Source organism: Heloderma suspectum, chromosome 7 (assembly GCF_057233095.1).
Source record: "Heloderma suspectum isolate Gila_16-S chromosome 7, 16-S_ref, whole genome shotgun sequence".
In the NCBI taxonomy this organism is placed as follows: Eukaryota; Metazoa; Chordata; class Lepidosauria; order Squamata; family Helodermatidae; genus Heloderma; species Heloderma suspectum.
In genome coordinates this window covers 5,156,574-5,170,491 of record NC_139464.1, presented here as the reverse complement: position 1 = coordinate 5,170,491, position 13,918 = coordinate 5,156,574, and the positions used below count along the sequence as shown (strand labels likewise).

The 13,918-nt window shown below is 46.6% G+C and overlaps 1 protein-coding gene across 3 annotated transcripts in view; it reads right to left on the bottom strand.

Moving 5' to 3' along the window:
* Nucleotides 1-7,392: 7,392 nt before the first annotated feature.
* CPA2 (carboxypeptidase A2) overlaps nucleotides 7,393-13,918 on the bottom strand; it is a 33,292-nt gene continuing 26,766 nt past the window's right edge. For 2 of the 3 annotated variants that reach the window (XM_084808961.1, XM_084808960.1), the window contains 3 exons: nucleotides 11,159-11,358; nucleotides 8,678-8,762; nucleotides 7,422-8,113 (listed from right to left, as the gene is read on the bottom strand). In XM_084808961.1, the coding sequence (XP_084665087.1) occupies nucleotides 7,926-8,113; nucleotides 8,678-8,762; nucleotides 11,159-11,358 (473 nt within the window). In that variant the 3' untranslated portion in view covers nucleotides 7,422-7,925. Of the gene's footprint in view, nucleotides 8,114-8,677; nucleotides 8,763-11,158; nucleotides 11,359-13,918 lie in introns of all 3 variants that reach the window. The other variant, XM_084808959.1, reaches the window with a different exon arrangement.

Below are 13,918 nucleotides of genomic sequence, written 5' to 3'. Positions count from 1 at the left end.
TCGAGTATTATATATACGTTCCCCTGTTGCTGCCTGGATACTTAATATCTGATTTCTCACCCTTTTCTTTTGTAAACTTCTTGCCATCATCCGAGAGTCCCCCCCCCCCCATATTCATACAATTTCTGTTTCAGAGACTAAGTGTTGTCTGATTTGTCTCTAATACCTCCAGCTCTTTCCTCTTAGCTTCAATTTGTTTATAAAATCATAGAATAGTAGGATTGGAAGGGGCCTATAAAACCATCGAGTCCAACCTCCTGCTCAATGCAGGAATCTAAGTCAAAGCATCCCTGACAGATGGCTGTCCAGCCTCATCTTGAATGCCTCCAGTGTGGGAGAGCCCACCACCTCCCTAGGGAATGGGTTCCATTGTCGTATTGCTCAAACAGTCAGGAATTTTTCCCTGATGTTAAGCTGGAATCTGGATTTATGTCCCTTGAGCCCATGATTCCGTGTCCTGCACTCTGGGATGATCGAGAAGAGATCCTGGCCTTCCTCTCTGTGACAACCTTTCAAGTACTTGAAGAGTGCTATCATATCTCCCCTCAGTCTTCTCTTCTCAAGGCTAAACATGCCCAGTTCTTCAGTCTCTCCTCATAGGGCTTTGTTTCCAGTCCCTGATGCCCTCCTCTGAACCCTCTCCAGCTTGTCTGCATCCTTCTTAAAGTGTGGTGCCCAGAACTGGACACAGTACTCCAGATGAGGCCTAACCAGTACTGAGTAGAGGGGAACTAGTACTTCCCAGGATTTGGAAGCTATGCTTCTATGAATGCAGCCCAAAATAGCATTGGACTTTTTTGCAGCCACGTCACATTGTTGGCTCATATTCAGCTTGTGATCGACAACAATTCCAAGATCCTTCTCGCTTGTAGTGCTGTTGAGCCACGTTTCCCCCATCTTGTAACTGTGCATTTGGTTTCTTTTTCTTAGGTGCAGAATTTGGCATTTCTCCCTATTCAATGTCATTCTGTTGTTTTCTGCCCAGCGCTCCAGTCTATCAAGTTCACTTTGAATTTTGTTTCTGTCTTCCAAGGTATTAGCTATCCTGCCCAGTTTTGTGTCATCTGCAAATTTGATCAGCATTCCCTGCACCTCCCCCTCCAAGTCATTAATACAGTTGTTGAAGAGCACTGGGCCCAGGACTGAGCCCTGCGGTACCCCACTCGTCACCTCTCCCCAGTTTGAGAAGATCCAATTGATACTCACTCTTTGAGTCCAACTCTGTAGCCAACTGTGGATTCCACTGATTGTTGTTTCATCTAGCCCACTTTGAGCTAGTTTATTCACCAGGATATCATGGGGCACTTTGTCGAACGTTTTGCTGAAGTTGAGGTATATTATGTCCACAGCATTCCCACAGTCAACAAGGGAGGTTTGTTGTTTATTCGCTCAGTCGCTTCCGACTCTTCATGACTTCATGGACGAGCCCATGCCAGAGCTTCCTGTCAGCCATCACCACCCAAGGGAGGTTACTTGATCAAAAAAATGAGATCAGATCCGTCTGGTAGGATTTGTTCTTGACAAATCCATGTTGGCTTCGAGTAATCACTGCATTGTTTTCAAGGTGCTTACAGATGGATTGCTTTATCATCTGCTCCAGAATTTTCCCAGGGATTGATGTTAGACTGACTGGTGTGTAGTTCCCAGGTTCTTCCTTTTTGCCCTTTTGGAAGATAGGGACAACATTAGCCCTCCTCCAGTCATCTGGCACTTCACCCATCCTCCAAGATTTCTCAAATATAATAGACAGCGGTTCTGAGAGTTCTTCTGCCAGTTCCTTTATTACTCTAGGGTGCAGTTCATCTGGCCCTGGAGATTTTAACACATTCAAAGTATTTAGGTGTTCCTTGACCATAAGCCTATCGATCTCAAGCTGCAATCCTGCCCCTTCAGCCTGTACTTTGCCTTTGCCAGGGGGGTCATAAACCCTCTTTTGGGAGAAGACTGAGCCAAAGTAGGAATTGAGCACTTCTGCCTTTTCTTTGTCATCTGTTATCATTTTGCCATCCTTATTTAATAGCTGAACCACCATTTCTTTCCTCTGTCTTTTACTATGCACATAGCTGAAGAAAGCCTTTTTGTTGCTTTTAACCTCCCTCGCATACCTCAGCTCGTTCTCACCTTTAGCCTTCCTGACGCCATCCCTGCAATTTTGTGCTACCTGCCCGTACTCTTCCTTTGTTGCTTGGCCTTCCTTCCACTTCCTATGCATGTCCTTTTTTGTTTTCAGGTAATCTCTAAGTTTTTTGTGAAGCCACATTGGATTCTTCTGTTATCTTCCACCTTTTTTTCTTGTTGGAATTGTTTGTAATTGTGCCTTGAGAATTTCCTTTTTTTAAAATTCCAACCCCTCTTGGACTCCTTTTCTCATTAGAGTCACTTACCATGGGACCTTACTTATAATTGTTCTGAATTTATTAAAATCAGCTTTCCTAAAGTCCAGGGCACGCGTTTGGCTACACTCAGCTTTTGCTTCCCTTAGAACCAAGAACTCAAGTATAACATGGTCTCTTTCCCCCAGAGTTCCTGTAACTGCTACTTCATCCACTAAGTCATCTCTGTTGGTTAGGATCAAGTCAAGGATAGCCAATCCTCTAGTTCCTTCCTCTACTTTCTGTAGGAGGAAGTTATCCCCCACACAAGTCAGGAATTTCCTGGAGGGGCCATGCTTTGCAGAATTTGTCTCCCAACAAATATCAGGGAAATTGAAGTCCCCCATTACTACTATATCATGCTTCCTTGAAACATTGGCTATTTGCTTTTCAAAAGTTTCATCCTTGTCTTCTCCTTGTTTGGGTGGCCAGTAGTAGACTCCGACCACCAGGTTCCTTTTATTCTTTGCTCCATTTATTTCAACCCAGATGCTCTCGATGGGGCTACCAATCTCATCCTCCTGTATTTCTGTGCAGAGATATGTATTTTTCACATACAGTGCAACCCCACCTCCCCTTCTGTTCCTCCTGTTCTTTTTGAACAAGTTATATCCTTCAATTGCTGTATTCCAGTCATGGGAGTCATCCCACCAAGTCTCAGTTATACCTATCAAGTCATAATTTCCCTCTTGCATTAAGAGTTCAAGTTCGTTCTGTTTCTTTCCCATACTCTAGGCATCAGTATATAGACATAGAAGACTGTGTGCTTCATAGTCTGGCTTTCTTCCTACATGTTTCTGAAGACTATTATTGGGCACTATTAGAGCTGTTCTCTCTGTTGCGGTGCATGAGCCTACGTCCGTTGTTACCCCCAACTTTATGTCTCCCTTCCCTGTAGGATTCAGTTTAAAGCCCTCCTGATAAAGTTCTTCATGCTGTGGTCAAACACATTCTTCCCAGCCTTTGTGTGGTGCAACCCTTCCCTTGCCAACAGTCCATCTTCCAGGAAGTATAGCCTGTGGTCCCAGAATCCAAATCTCTCTTGTCAGCACCACCTTTGTAGCCAGTCATTCACCCTGACTATTTTTCTTTCTCTTTCTATGCCTCTTCTAACTACTGGAAGGATGGATGAGAAAACTATCTGGGCCCCAAATTTCTTGAGTTTCCTGCCCAAAGCTTCAAAGTCTGGCGTGATTTTTTCGTAACTCCGCTTGGCGGTATCATTTGTTCCCCCATGGATGAGAAGAAAGGGATACCTGTGAGTGAGCTTTATGAGTGTCGACAACCCTTCAGTCACGTCTCTAATTTGTCCTCCCGGGAGACAGCATACCTTGTGAGTCCACGGGTCTTCGTGACATACTTGGGTTTCGATCCCACCCAGCAAGGAGTCTCCCACTACTACTACTCTTGTTGTTGTAGGCCTTGGTTTCATTGCCTCTGCTTGACTGACCTTCAGCCTCTTGCTCGCTCTCATGCAGGTCCCCTGTAATTCACATGGTCTTCGATGTCTATATACTAATGCCCAGAGTATGGGAAACAAACAGAACGAACTTGAACTCTTAATACAAGAGGGAAATTATGACCTGATAGGTATAACTGAGACTTGGTGGGATGACTCCCATGACTGGAATACAGCAATTGAAGGATAAAACTTGTTCAAAAAGAACAGGAGGAACAGAAAGGGAGGTGGGGTTGCACTATATGTGAAAAATACATATCTCTGCACAGAAATACAGGAGGATGAGCTTGGTAGCCTCATCGAGAGCATCTGGCTTAAAATAAATGGAGCAAAGAATAAAAGGAACCCGGTGGTCAGAGTCTACTACCGGCCACCCAATCAAGGAGAAGACGAGGATGAAACTTTTGAAAAGCAAATAGCTAATGTTTCAAGGAAGCATGATATAGTAGTAATGGGGGACATCAATTTCCCCGATATTTGTTGGGAGACAAATTCTGCAACACATGGCCCCTCCAAGAGATTCCTGACTTGTGTGGGGGATAACTTCCTCCTACAGAAAGTAGAGGAAGGAACTAGAGGATTGGCTATCCTTGACTTGATCCTAACCAACAGAGATGACTTAGTGGATAAAGTAGCAGTTACAGGAACACTGGGGGAAAGCAACCATGTTATACTTGAGTTCTTGGTTCTAAGGGAAGCAAAAGCTGAGTGTAGTCAAACGCGTGCCCTGGATTTTAGGAAAGCTGATTTTAATAAACTCAGAACAATGATCAGTAAGGTCCCATGGCAAGCGACTCTAACGAGAAAAGGAGTCCAAGATAGGTGGGAGCTTTTAAAAAAGGAAATTCTCAAGGTACAATTACAAACAATTCCAACAAGGAAAAAAGACGGAAGACAACAGAAGAATCCAATGTGGCTTCACAAAAAGCTTAGAGATTACCTAAAACAAAAAAGGACATGCATAGGAAGTGGAAGGAAGGCCAAGCAACAAAGGAAGAGTACGGGCAGGTAGCACAAAATTGCAGGGATGGCGTCAGGAAGGCTAAAGGTGAGAACGAGCTGAGGTATGCGAGGGAGGTTAAAAGCAACAAAAAGGCTTTCTTCAGCTATGTGCATAGTAAAAGACAGAGGAAAGAAATGGTGGTTCAGCTATTAAATAAGGATGGCAAAATGATAACAGATGACAAAGAAAAGGCAGAAGTGCTCAATTCCTACTTTGGCTCAGTCTTCTCCCAAAAGAGGGTTTATGACCCCCCTGGCAAAAAGCAAAGTACAGACTGAAGAGAGACAGGACTGCAGCTTAAGAATGATAGGCGTGTGGTCAAGGAACACTTAATTACTTTGAATGAGTTAAAATCTCCAGGGCCAGATGAACTGCATCCTAGAGTAATAAAGGAACTGGCAGAAGAACTCTCAGAACCGCTGTCTATTCTCTTTGAGAAATCATGGAGGACGGGTGAAGTGCCAGATGACCAGAGGAGGGCTAATGTTGTCCCTATCTTCCAAAAGGGCAAAAAGGGGGAACCTGGGAACTACACACCAGTCAGACATCAATCCCTGGGAAAATTCTGGAGCAGATGATAAAGCAATCCATCTGTAAGGACCTTAAAAACAATGCAGTGATTACTCGAAGCCAACATGGATTTGTCAAGAACAAATCCTGCCAGATGCATCTGATCTCATTTTTTTGATCAAGTAACCTCCCTTGTAGACCGTGGGAATGCTGTAGACATCATATACCTCGACTTCAGCAAAGCTTTCAACAAAATGCCCCATGATATCCTGATGAGCAAACTAGCTCAAAGTGGGCTAGATGAAACAACGATCCGGTGGATCCACAGTTGGCTACAGAATCGGACTCAAACAGTACTTATCAATGGGATCTTCTCAGACTGGGGAGAGGTAACGAGCGGGCTTACAGACTGGGGTTACAGAGGAGATCGTGGCCAGTGGGCAAGTGTAAGCCAGGTGGAGGAAGGGGCTGCTGAGGACTTCGTGCGCTGAGGGGAAACGGGGCAGCATAGGTTGGAAGAAAGCAGCAAGCAGCAGCATTGGTGCACCAGGCAGTGTGTTGATCCTGAGGCCTGGAACTAAGCCCATATTGCAGCCTCCCGTGGTATGGAGACAGAAGGTGCTTCCAGGTAAGAGAAGAAGAAGAGCCGTGCAGAAGGCCGGCCTTCCTCCATATTCTGTTTCCCACAGCAGCCAACCAGATGAGGCCTTTATTGTGCAAGTGCCCTGCCGCATTCACAGAATTTTATGGGGGATCCGAACAATGTCATCTTCCATTTGTAGCTCTCCCATGTTTCCCCACCGCTCTTTCTGTCCCACAAAAATCCCTTAAAGAGGGGGAGATGGGATGACCCACAGTGTCATTTGAATGGTGGTGCTAAGAGCCATCTGAAAGCATCCCCAAAGCTACTCAGCCTGTGTGATAAAAACAGTGGTATAGTGGTAAATATCAAAGTGCAGGCACTCATCCTGATTGCCCCTTGGCCACGCCCCAAAGGAGAGTCTAAAACTGCAGGCAGGTGTGTCGATCTGTGTGTGTGATATATGTCCTTTGTAAAGCCAATGGATCCTAATTGCCCATTCAAGACCAAGCTGCCCTAAAATACTTGGATTTAAATGGATTCCTGCATTGGGCAGGGGGTTGGACTCGATGGCCTTGTATGCCCCTTCCAACCCTACTATTCTATGATTCTATACTTTGCATGACAACAAGGATATCTCACAACAATATATGATTGTTGGGAAAGTCGATTCTTCCCCCAGCTCCTGTGAGGATTGCTGCTAAGCTCAGAGGCAAAGGGAAGCTTGAGAGGGGTGGCAGCCAGGTGACATGATAGTCCCTGCTAATCAAAAAGTCCCTGTGGGTCCTGGCTCCACTACACTGCTGGATAAAAATGCTGGCACTTGAGACCAGATGAGACTCTAGCCCAGTCTATGAGAACAATCACCTTTGTTACTTGTTTGCGAGCTTCCCCATGGCAGATCCATCTGCCCACTGTTGGAAACAGGATACGGGACTAGATAGACCTTTAGGTTCTGCTCAAGCAGGGCTCTTCTCATAAGCTTCAGACACTGCAGGGTTTTGAACAACCTCAAAATATCACCTTCAAAAGACAGGATAAAATGCTAGAACCCACCGGGGGCGGGGGGGGGGGTGTTCAACCCATGAAGCTCATTGGTGGGAGATTTAGGGCAGGGAAAAGGAAGGACTTCATAACACAGCGTAGAGTTAAACTATGGAATTCGCTACCACAAGACTTTGTTATGGCCACCCATTTGGATGGCTTTAAAAGGGGGTTGGACAAATTCATGGAGGAGAAGGCTATCGATGGCTACTAGTCCTGATGGCTGTGTGCTACCTCCAGTATCAGAGGCCATATGCCTATGTACGCCAGTTGCTGGAGAACATGGGCAGGAAGGTGCTGTTGCACTCATGTCCTACTTGTGGGTTTCCCATGGGCAGCTGGTTGGCCACTGTGTGAGCAGAACGCTGGACTAGGCGGACCCTAAAATTCCTGGTGCTGTGAGCAGCAAATAGCTATAGTGATGAACAAGAAAGACACAACATAGGTATATTTGGCAGTACATTTGATTAATAAATTGTTGACTGGAGATGGGTTTGATCTTATTCTTTGCTACTTGTATGAAAAGACTGGCCATTTGACTGTCTTGGGAGCCGCACAACATTTACCGAGCAGAGGTACAATCTTCTCTGGATGTCTTCTTCTGCTTTGCATAGATCCTTCTCATGTCGTTGCTTAATTACTAAATAGGCTGTACTGCTGGACTTAAATAAACTGAATGGTTTGAGAAACTTTAAAACTAGAGTGCATGGTTGCTTTCTGTTTCAATGGGATCTAAAAGAACCTATGGCTATTGCAGCCTTCCGCAACCAGACACCCTCCAGATGTGTTCAGCTACAACTCCCATAATCTCCTCTAGGGGGAGAGCTGGCTGGGGGTTATGGGAGTTGTAGTCCAACACATCTGGAGGGTGCCAGGTTGCAGAAAGCTGGGATACCATCATATCCTTCTGGAGGGATGTTACTACAACACTATTCTTTCGTCTCCTTTCTCCTCCTCTCAATAGGGGTGGTCCCGTACATGTTCCAGAATGGTCTTCAGCCCCAGCCAGGTCTCCTGAGCAGTTGGGATGATCTGAGTGGCGGGCAAGAGGAAGCCGTGGCGGCCCGTGTCTCTCAGTTCAAAGGCAAAGGAGTACTTGATGCCGTAGTTGTAAGACCAGTCGATGCTGCCCCCACTGGCTTGGTCTGGAAGGAAGGAAACCAGTCATGAGGGGCCAGTTGTCTGACAGTCTACGGCAGCTTGATATGCTGATATTGATTTACTGCATTTCTATACTGCCCAGTAGCCACAGCGGTCCCCATTCAGGTGGCGTTCAGTGCTCAGGCAGTCAGACAACCACGAGGGCATGGAAAGACAAGGGTACCATTTTGGAGGTTCATGGACAAAGAGGCACTGGATGGGTGGGCGCCTAACCCAGCTAAATACAGAGTTATCTACACATTCTGAACTCTGTGAGTAGCTAAGGAGCCTTCCCCAGCCTGGAGCCCTCCGAATGTGTTGGACTACAACTCCCATCATGATGGTTGGTGATGATGGCAGTTGGAGTACAACAAATCTGGAGGGCACCAGGTTGGGGAAGGCTGACTGACAACAACAATACCTACACATCCATTTGGGAAGGAGCGGGGGTTGGCTTTCGGTGTTATAAGTTGAACGCAGTTTTTATATTATTTTCCCTGAGAAGTGATCCTTGTATTGTTTTGGAAATACCTTAATCGACCATATGTGGAAATGCCAGAAATACTTACAGATGACGGAACAAATGGGCCCAACTTTATATCTGGTGCCATACAGTGAGGACAGCGCATTGGCAGCAGCTTTTGCCACGTTATCCTAGAAGGGAAAAAATAGTTCATGGAGGAGTCGCGACACAAAGGTTTGATCCTTGGCATATGATTCTGTGATCTCCACTCCCAAAGGATTATGGCATCCAAGACTGTGCCTGACTCGTGAAGCTTGGCTTTTTGTGAAGATGAAATCAAAACGGGCTCGTGTTCCAGTTAAAAGGATCAGCAATTCTGAGACAACAAACATCTTCATTTTCTGATTTGTTTTTATTATTAACATTTTACTGGGATTTGTTTTTCATTTTTCAATCCAATACTAACAGTAAACACTGCCCTGTCCTTGTCTCCCCTCTTCATATCATCCTGTATTTATCTGATTTGTTTATAGCACAATGTACATCAGTGGTGGGGATCCTACACCCCCTCCCAGATGTTGTTGGACTGCAACTTCCATCATTCCTAATCATTGGCCATGCTGGCTGGGACTAATGGAAGTCGGAGTCCAACAACATCTGGAGGGCTACAAGCTCCCCAACCTGGATGTACATAAACAAGAGGCTGAGGTGAACAGGAAAGAACAAGAAGAGACCCTGGATAACTTGGTGACGGCTGCTTCGTGTTTCTGGTTAGGAGCCAGCTCTGCTGTTAGTGGTGACGTGGGGTTCGATCCAGGAAGTCCTACTGAAATCAATAGCTGAGCTATGACTTAAAATAAGTCCCATTGATTCCGATGGGAATTAAGTGGAACTCACATAGTTTGGATCCACAGCCATGAGGATGTTAGCGGTGTTCAGAATTCCCTGCAGGCAAGCAGTGACCTTAACATGCCCCCTGAGGTAGGGAGCAAGGAATTCCCTGCCCATTTAAACAGAAGGTTTTGATTCTAGAGGAAAGCGGGAGCAAGGAATTCCCTGCCCATTTAAACAGAAGGTTTTGATTCTAGAGGAAAGCGTCGCGCTGTGAATCAGCCTGGGGTATCTTTGCTCAGGTAAACAAGCTCTGACAGTCTGCTGGGCAAGGCGGACCAAGGACATGCACAAGGCCTCCTGGCGCTGGTGCAATACCAAATGACACATTGCACAGTCAAAGCCAGGAGAAGGCAGTGATGGACGCTGACACAAGTCAGATGTAAGCAGAGAAAGGGTGTAGCAACAGCAGGACAATACAGAGTGCGATCCAATTAACAGGGCAAACAGGTCAGGAGCTGTGGGGACGCCAGCCTCAAAGCCCTACAGAGGCACAGGGGTGCACAACATTAGCCCTGTGACAGGCACTCTGGATTGGCAGGCCCGGGCATAAGTACCAGCAACGTGGCTTTCCGATCTACAGAACAGTACCACATCATCCGGTTCCGGCAACAGACGGGAGGAACTCTGGGTTAGAAAGCCTCGCTGCGGCACGAGGAGATGCTAGACACGGGCGCAGCGCTGCAACCAGGAACCACAAACACGGGTGCCACGCGTAAGCACAGGCACTGAGCCCAAGCTGAGCGCAAGCTGCCAACTCTGCTGCAGTAGAGGTGTGCTGGTGCACCAGCCCTCTGCAGGCAACCATATTTATTTATTTTATTTATTTATTGCATTTATACCCTGCCTTTTTCCCTCTTGCAAGGAACCCAAGGCGGCGTACATAATCCTGCTCCTCTCCATTTTATCCTCACAACAACAGCCCTGTGAGGTGGGTTGGGCTGAGAGTCTGTGACTGGCCCAAAGTCACCCAGTGAGCTTCCATGGCCAAGTGGGGACTAGAACCCGGATCTCCCGGCTCCCAGTCCAACACTTTTGCCACTACACCATGCTGGCTCTCCATATCAACCAAGCAATCAGTTTTATGACAGTCGTAGACCAGAAGGAGGCAGCCATAGGATCAGGCCACCACGTGGCTCTCATGGACCAAAACCCATTGTGCTACAACACAGGTGTTGAACTTCTTTCAGTCCAAGGGCCAAATTCCATTTTGGAGAAGCTCTCAGGGGCTGCATTCCAGTGGTGGGTGGGGCTGAGAGCAAAAGGGGTGGGGCAACAGGCAAAGGGGGCAGGGCCAAATACAAGGAACACCAGTATGTTTTCACTTAACTCTCTTACTGACAATAACTAAGCATCTCAGGAGAGGCATTTCAGCTTTGTAGAATGGGGGAGAAGTGCACAAAAAATGGGAAACCATCAAAGGATTGGTGGAAAGGAGAAGGGCCATGGCCATCTGGGGAACCCAAAGGGCTGGCTAGAGAACCCTGGAAGGCAGGATTTGGCCCCTGAGCCTGCACCCCTGCACTGCAAGTACTGATTTCCATTTACTCTCAATCAACTATGCCCTGGCAACTCATGTCATAACTTATTTGTAACCTATTTACAACCCAGTAACCAAGGCATTTAAACCCATCTTGTCTCTTTCATCTAACGGCGGAACTACTGTGGCTGCTGGCAGCTGCATTCAGGGCCTCACCAGTTCCTTGTGATCCTTGGCACTGGTGCACTTGTACCCAAATGGGTACATCAGGAGCTGCGAGTAGCTGTGGATGCTGATAAACGCCTTGACGTTTCCATGGCTCGCAATGAAATCCACAATGGACCGCACTTCCACTTCGGAGTTGGCACCTGGCCCGTGGTACGAGTCGGAGCAGGGGTTGTTACTGGCTCCAGGTCCTGCCAGGGTGGAAAGCCCCCCAAACCCCAAACTGAGTCAAAATGCAAGGGAAATTCAAAACAGATGAATTTGGCCTTCCCTGAGTGACCAGCTGTGTCCAGTTCTGGGCACCACACTTTAAGAAGGATGCAGACAAGCTGGAGAGGGTTCAGAGGAGGGCAACAAAGATGATCAGGGGACTGGAAACAAGGCCCTGTGAGGAGAGACTGAAAGAACTGGGCATGTTTAGCCTTGAGAAGAGAAGACTGGGGGGAGACATGATAGCGCTCTTCAAGTGCTTGAAAGGGTGTCCCAGAGAGGAAGGCCAGGATCTCTTCTTGATCATCCCAGAGTGCAGGACACGGAATCATGGGCTCAAGTGACAGGAAGCCAGATTCCGGCTGAACACCAGGAAAAAATTCCTGACTCTTAGAGCAGTACGACAATGGAACCCATTCCCTACGGGGGTCGTGGGCTCTGCCACACTGGAGGCGTTCAAGACAAGGCTGGACAGCCATCTATCGGGGATGCTCTGACTTGGATTCCTGCATTGGACAGAGGGTTGGACTCAATGGTCTTATAGGCCCCTTCCAACCCTACTATTCTATGATTCTTTTAAAATGTTTTAATTGTTTTAATTATGGGGTTGTATTCCTTTATCTTGTTTTTCACCACTCCAAAATCTTTGATGGAGGGTATATAAATATTGCAGATAAATAAATACATAAAATAGAGTGGAACAGCTTTCCCTAGCTGAAGCCCTTCAGATATGTTGGGCCAGAACTCCCATCATTCCCAGCCAGCATTCTCAATGGTCATGCTGGCTGGGGATGATGGAAGTCATAGTCTCACACAATGGCCATGCTGGCTGGGGATGATTAGAGTTATAGTCCATTGCCTCTAGAAGGCACCAGATTGAGGAAGGCTGCAGTGGAATCACTAGCAACCTGTTTCCTGCCCATGGTAAACTGGGTGAACTCAGATGAGGCTCAGCAAAGCCACCAAGCAGTGGTTGCTCATGTGAACCTTCTGACATGTCCCCTACTCGGCTTGCAGCATGCCTCCATTCATTCATTCTGTTTCTATACCACCCCATAGCAGAAGCTCTCTGGGCGGTTCACTAGCTTCAGCTGGATCCCTTGACATTTCAAATGCTGTTGCCTTCCCCAGATGATGAGGAACTTAGGGCAGTCTTTACAGGGTACGCTAAAAGCATAGATAGTCATGTTGGTCCATGTGCAAATAAATAAATAAATCCAAAATCTACAGTCTGGAAATATCTTTCTTTGGAAATGTGTTTATTAGGACCATTAAAAAAAAAAAAAAGCTTGCTCAGGTGAGTGGCACTTTCCCCTTCCCCACCCACAGAAACTGTCTGTCTCATGCCCACTGATGTGGATGGAACATAGTGGGATGTACACATTGAAAAAGTACAATACACCCAACAGTGTGGAAAGCCCATTGCAATTCTGCTTTTGCTGACAGCGGAAGAGCAGCGATTAGTAGTGCTTGGGGCTGCCTGTCTGGCACCAGCCCTGGCGGAGGTTTGCAGACTTCATGGATCAGCCTCTGCTGGTGCAGACAGATTTCAGGTTCCACCAAGGGGCTGCTGGGTTGAAGGAACCATCATGGCTGATGGATTCCTCCGTTGTTAAAATATGAAATCTAAAGTTACTCAGATCCATCTCCAAGGTATGTTTCCCTTGGAGGAGAAACAACTGGAGCCTTTAATGTTCTCTTTGTAATGATCTGTTCAGTTACAGAGAGACAAGAGTAACCAATGTTACTGCCCCTTTAAGACAGACTGCTATCAGTCCTTTCTTTAAACAAAATGTTTGGGAGAGGGCTCTGATTTGTCTACACCAGAGACTAGGAAGCCTATGCAAGGTTTAAACTGCTTCCATCTTATCAACTGCAGCTGGTAAATTCCTCAATCAGCAGCAAGAGGAAGATCCTGCTGTGGCCTGGAGTTTATTGCTAATTGGAACTGCTAATTTATGTGCAAATTCAAACTGCAAGGCATGCATCAGAGTTCCCCAGCTCCAGCAAGAACAGCTGTCCACAGTTTTTGACAAGGAAAAGAATGTCTATGGTGGGTAAAGGTTTGATCTGGACATTTATCCCTTCTTCTGAGATTGTCTCACAAGTGCATCCTGTTTGGAGCGGTACTAAAGACACTGTAAATACTCTTGAGTAAGGTATAACAGGCTTGTCCTGCTTGTATAACAGGACAGCCTGGCCGGCACAGTGGGCTGTTTCCAATGTTAGTGTAACTTAAGTCCTGTTCATTCCAATGGGTTCACTGCAAGTAGGTCTATCCTTGGACTCAACTCAGTAAAAACCCCAATACGCCTTTCCTGAACCACCCTAACCTCTCCTTACCTATGAAAGCTGGTGTGGCTTAGTGGTTAAGAGTGCTGGTATTATGCCTGGAAGACCCAGGTTCATATCCCCATGCAGCCCACTGGGTGACCTTGGGATAGTCTCAGCCTAGCCTACTTCATAGGGTTGTTCTAAGGATAAAAATTAAGGGGGAAGGTGCACATGCTACCCTGAGCTCCTTGTGGGGAGGGCAGGGTA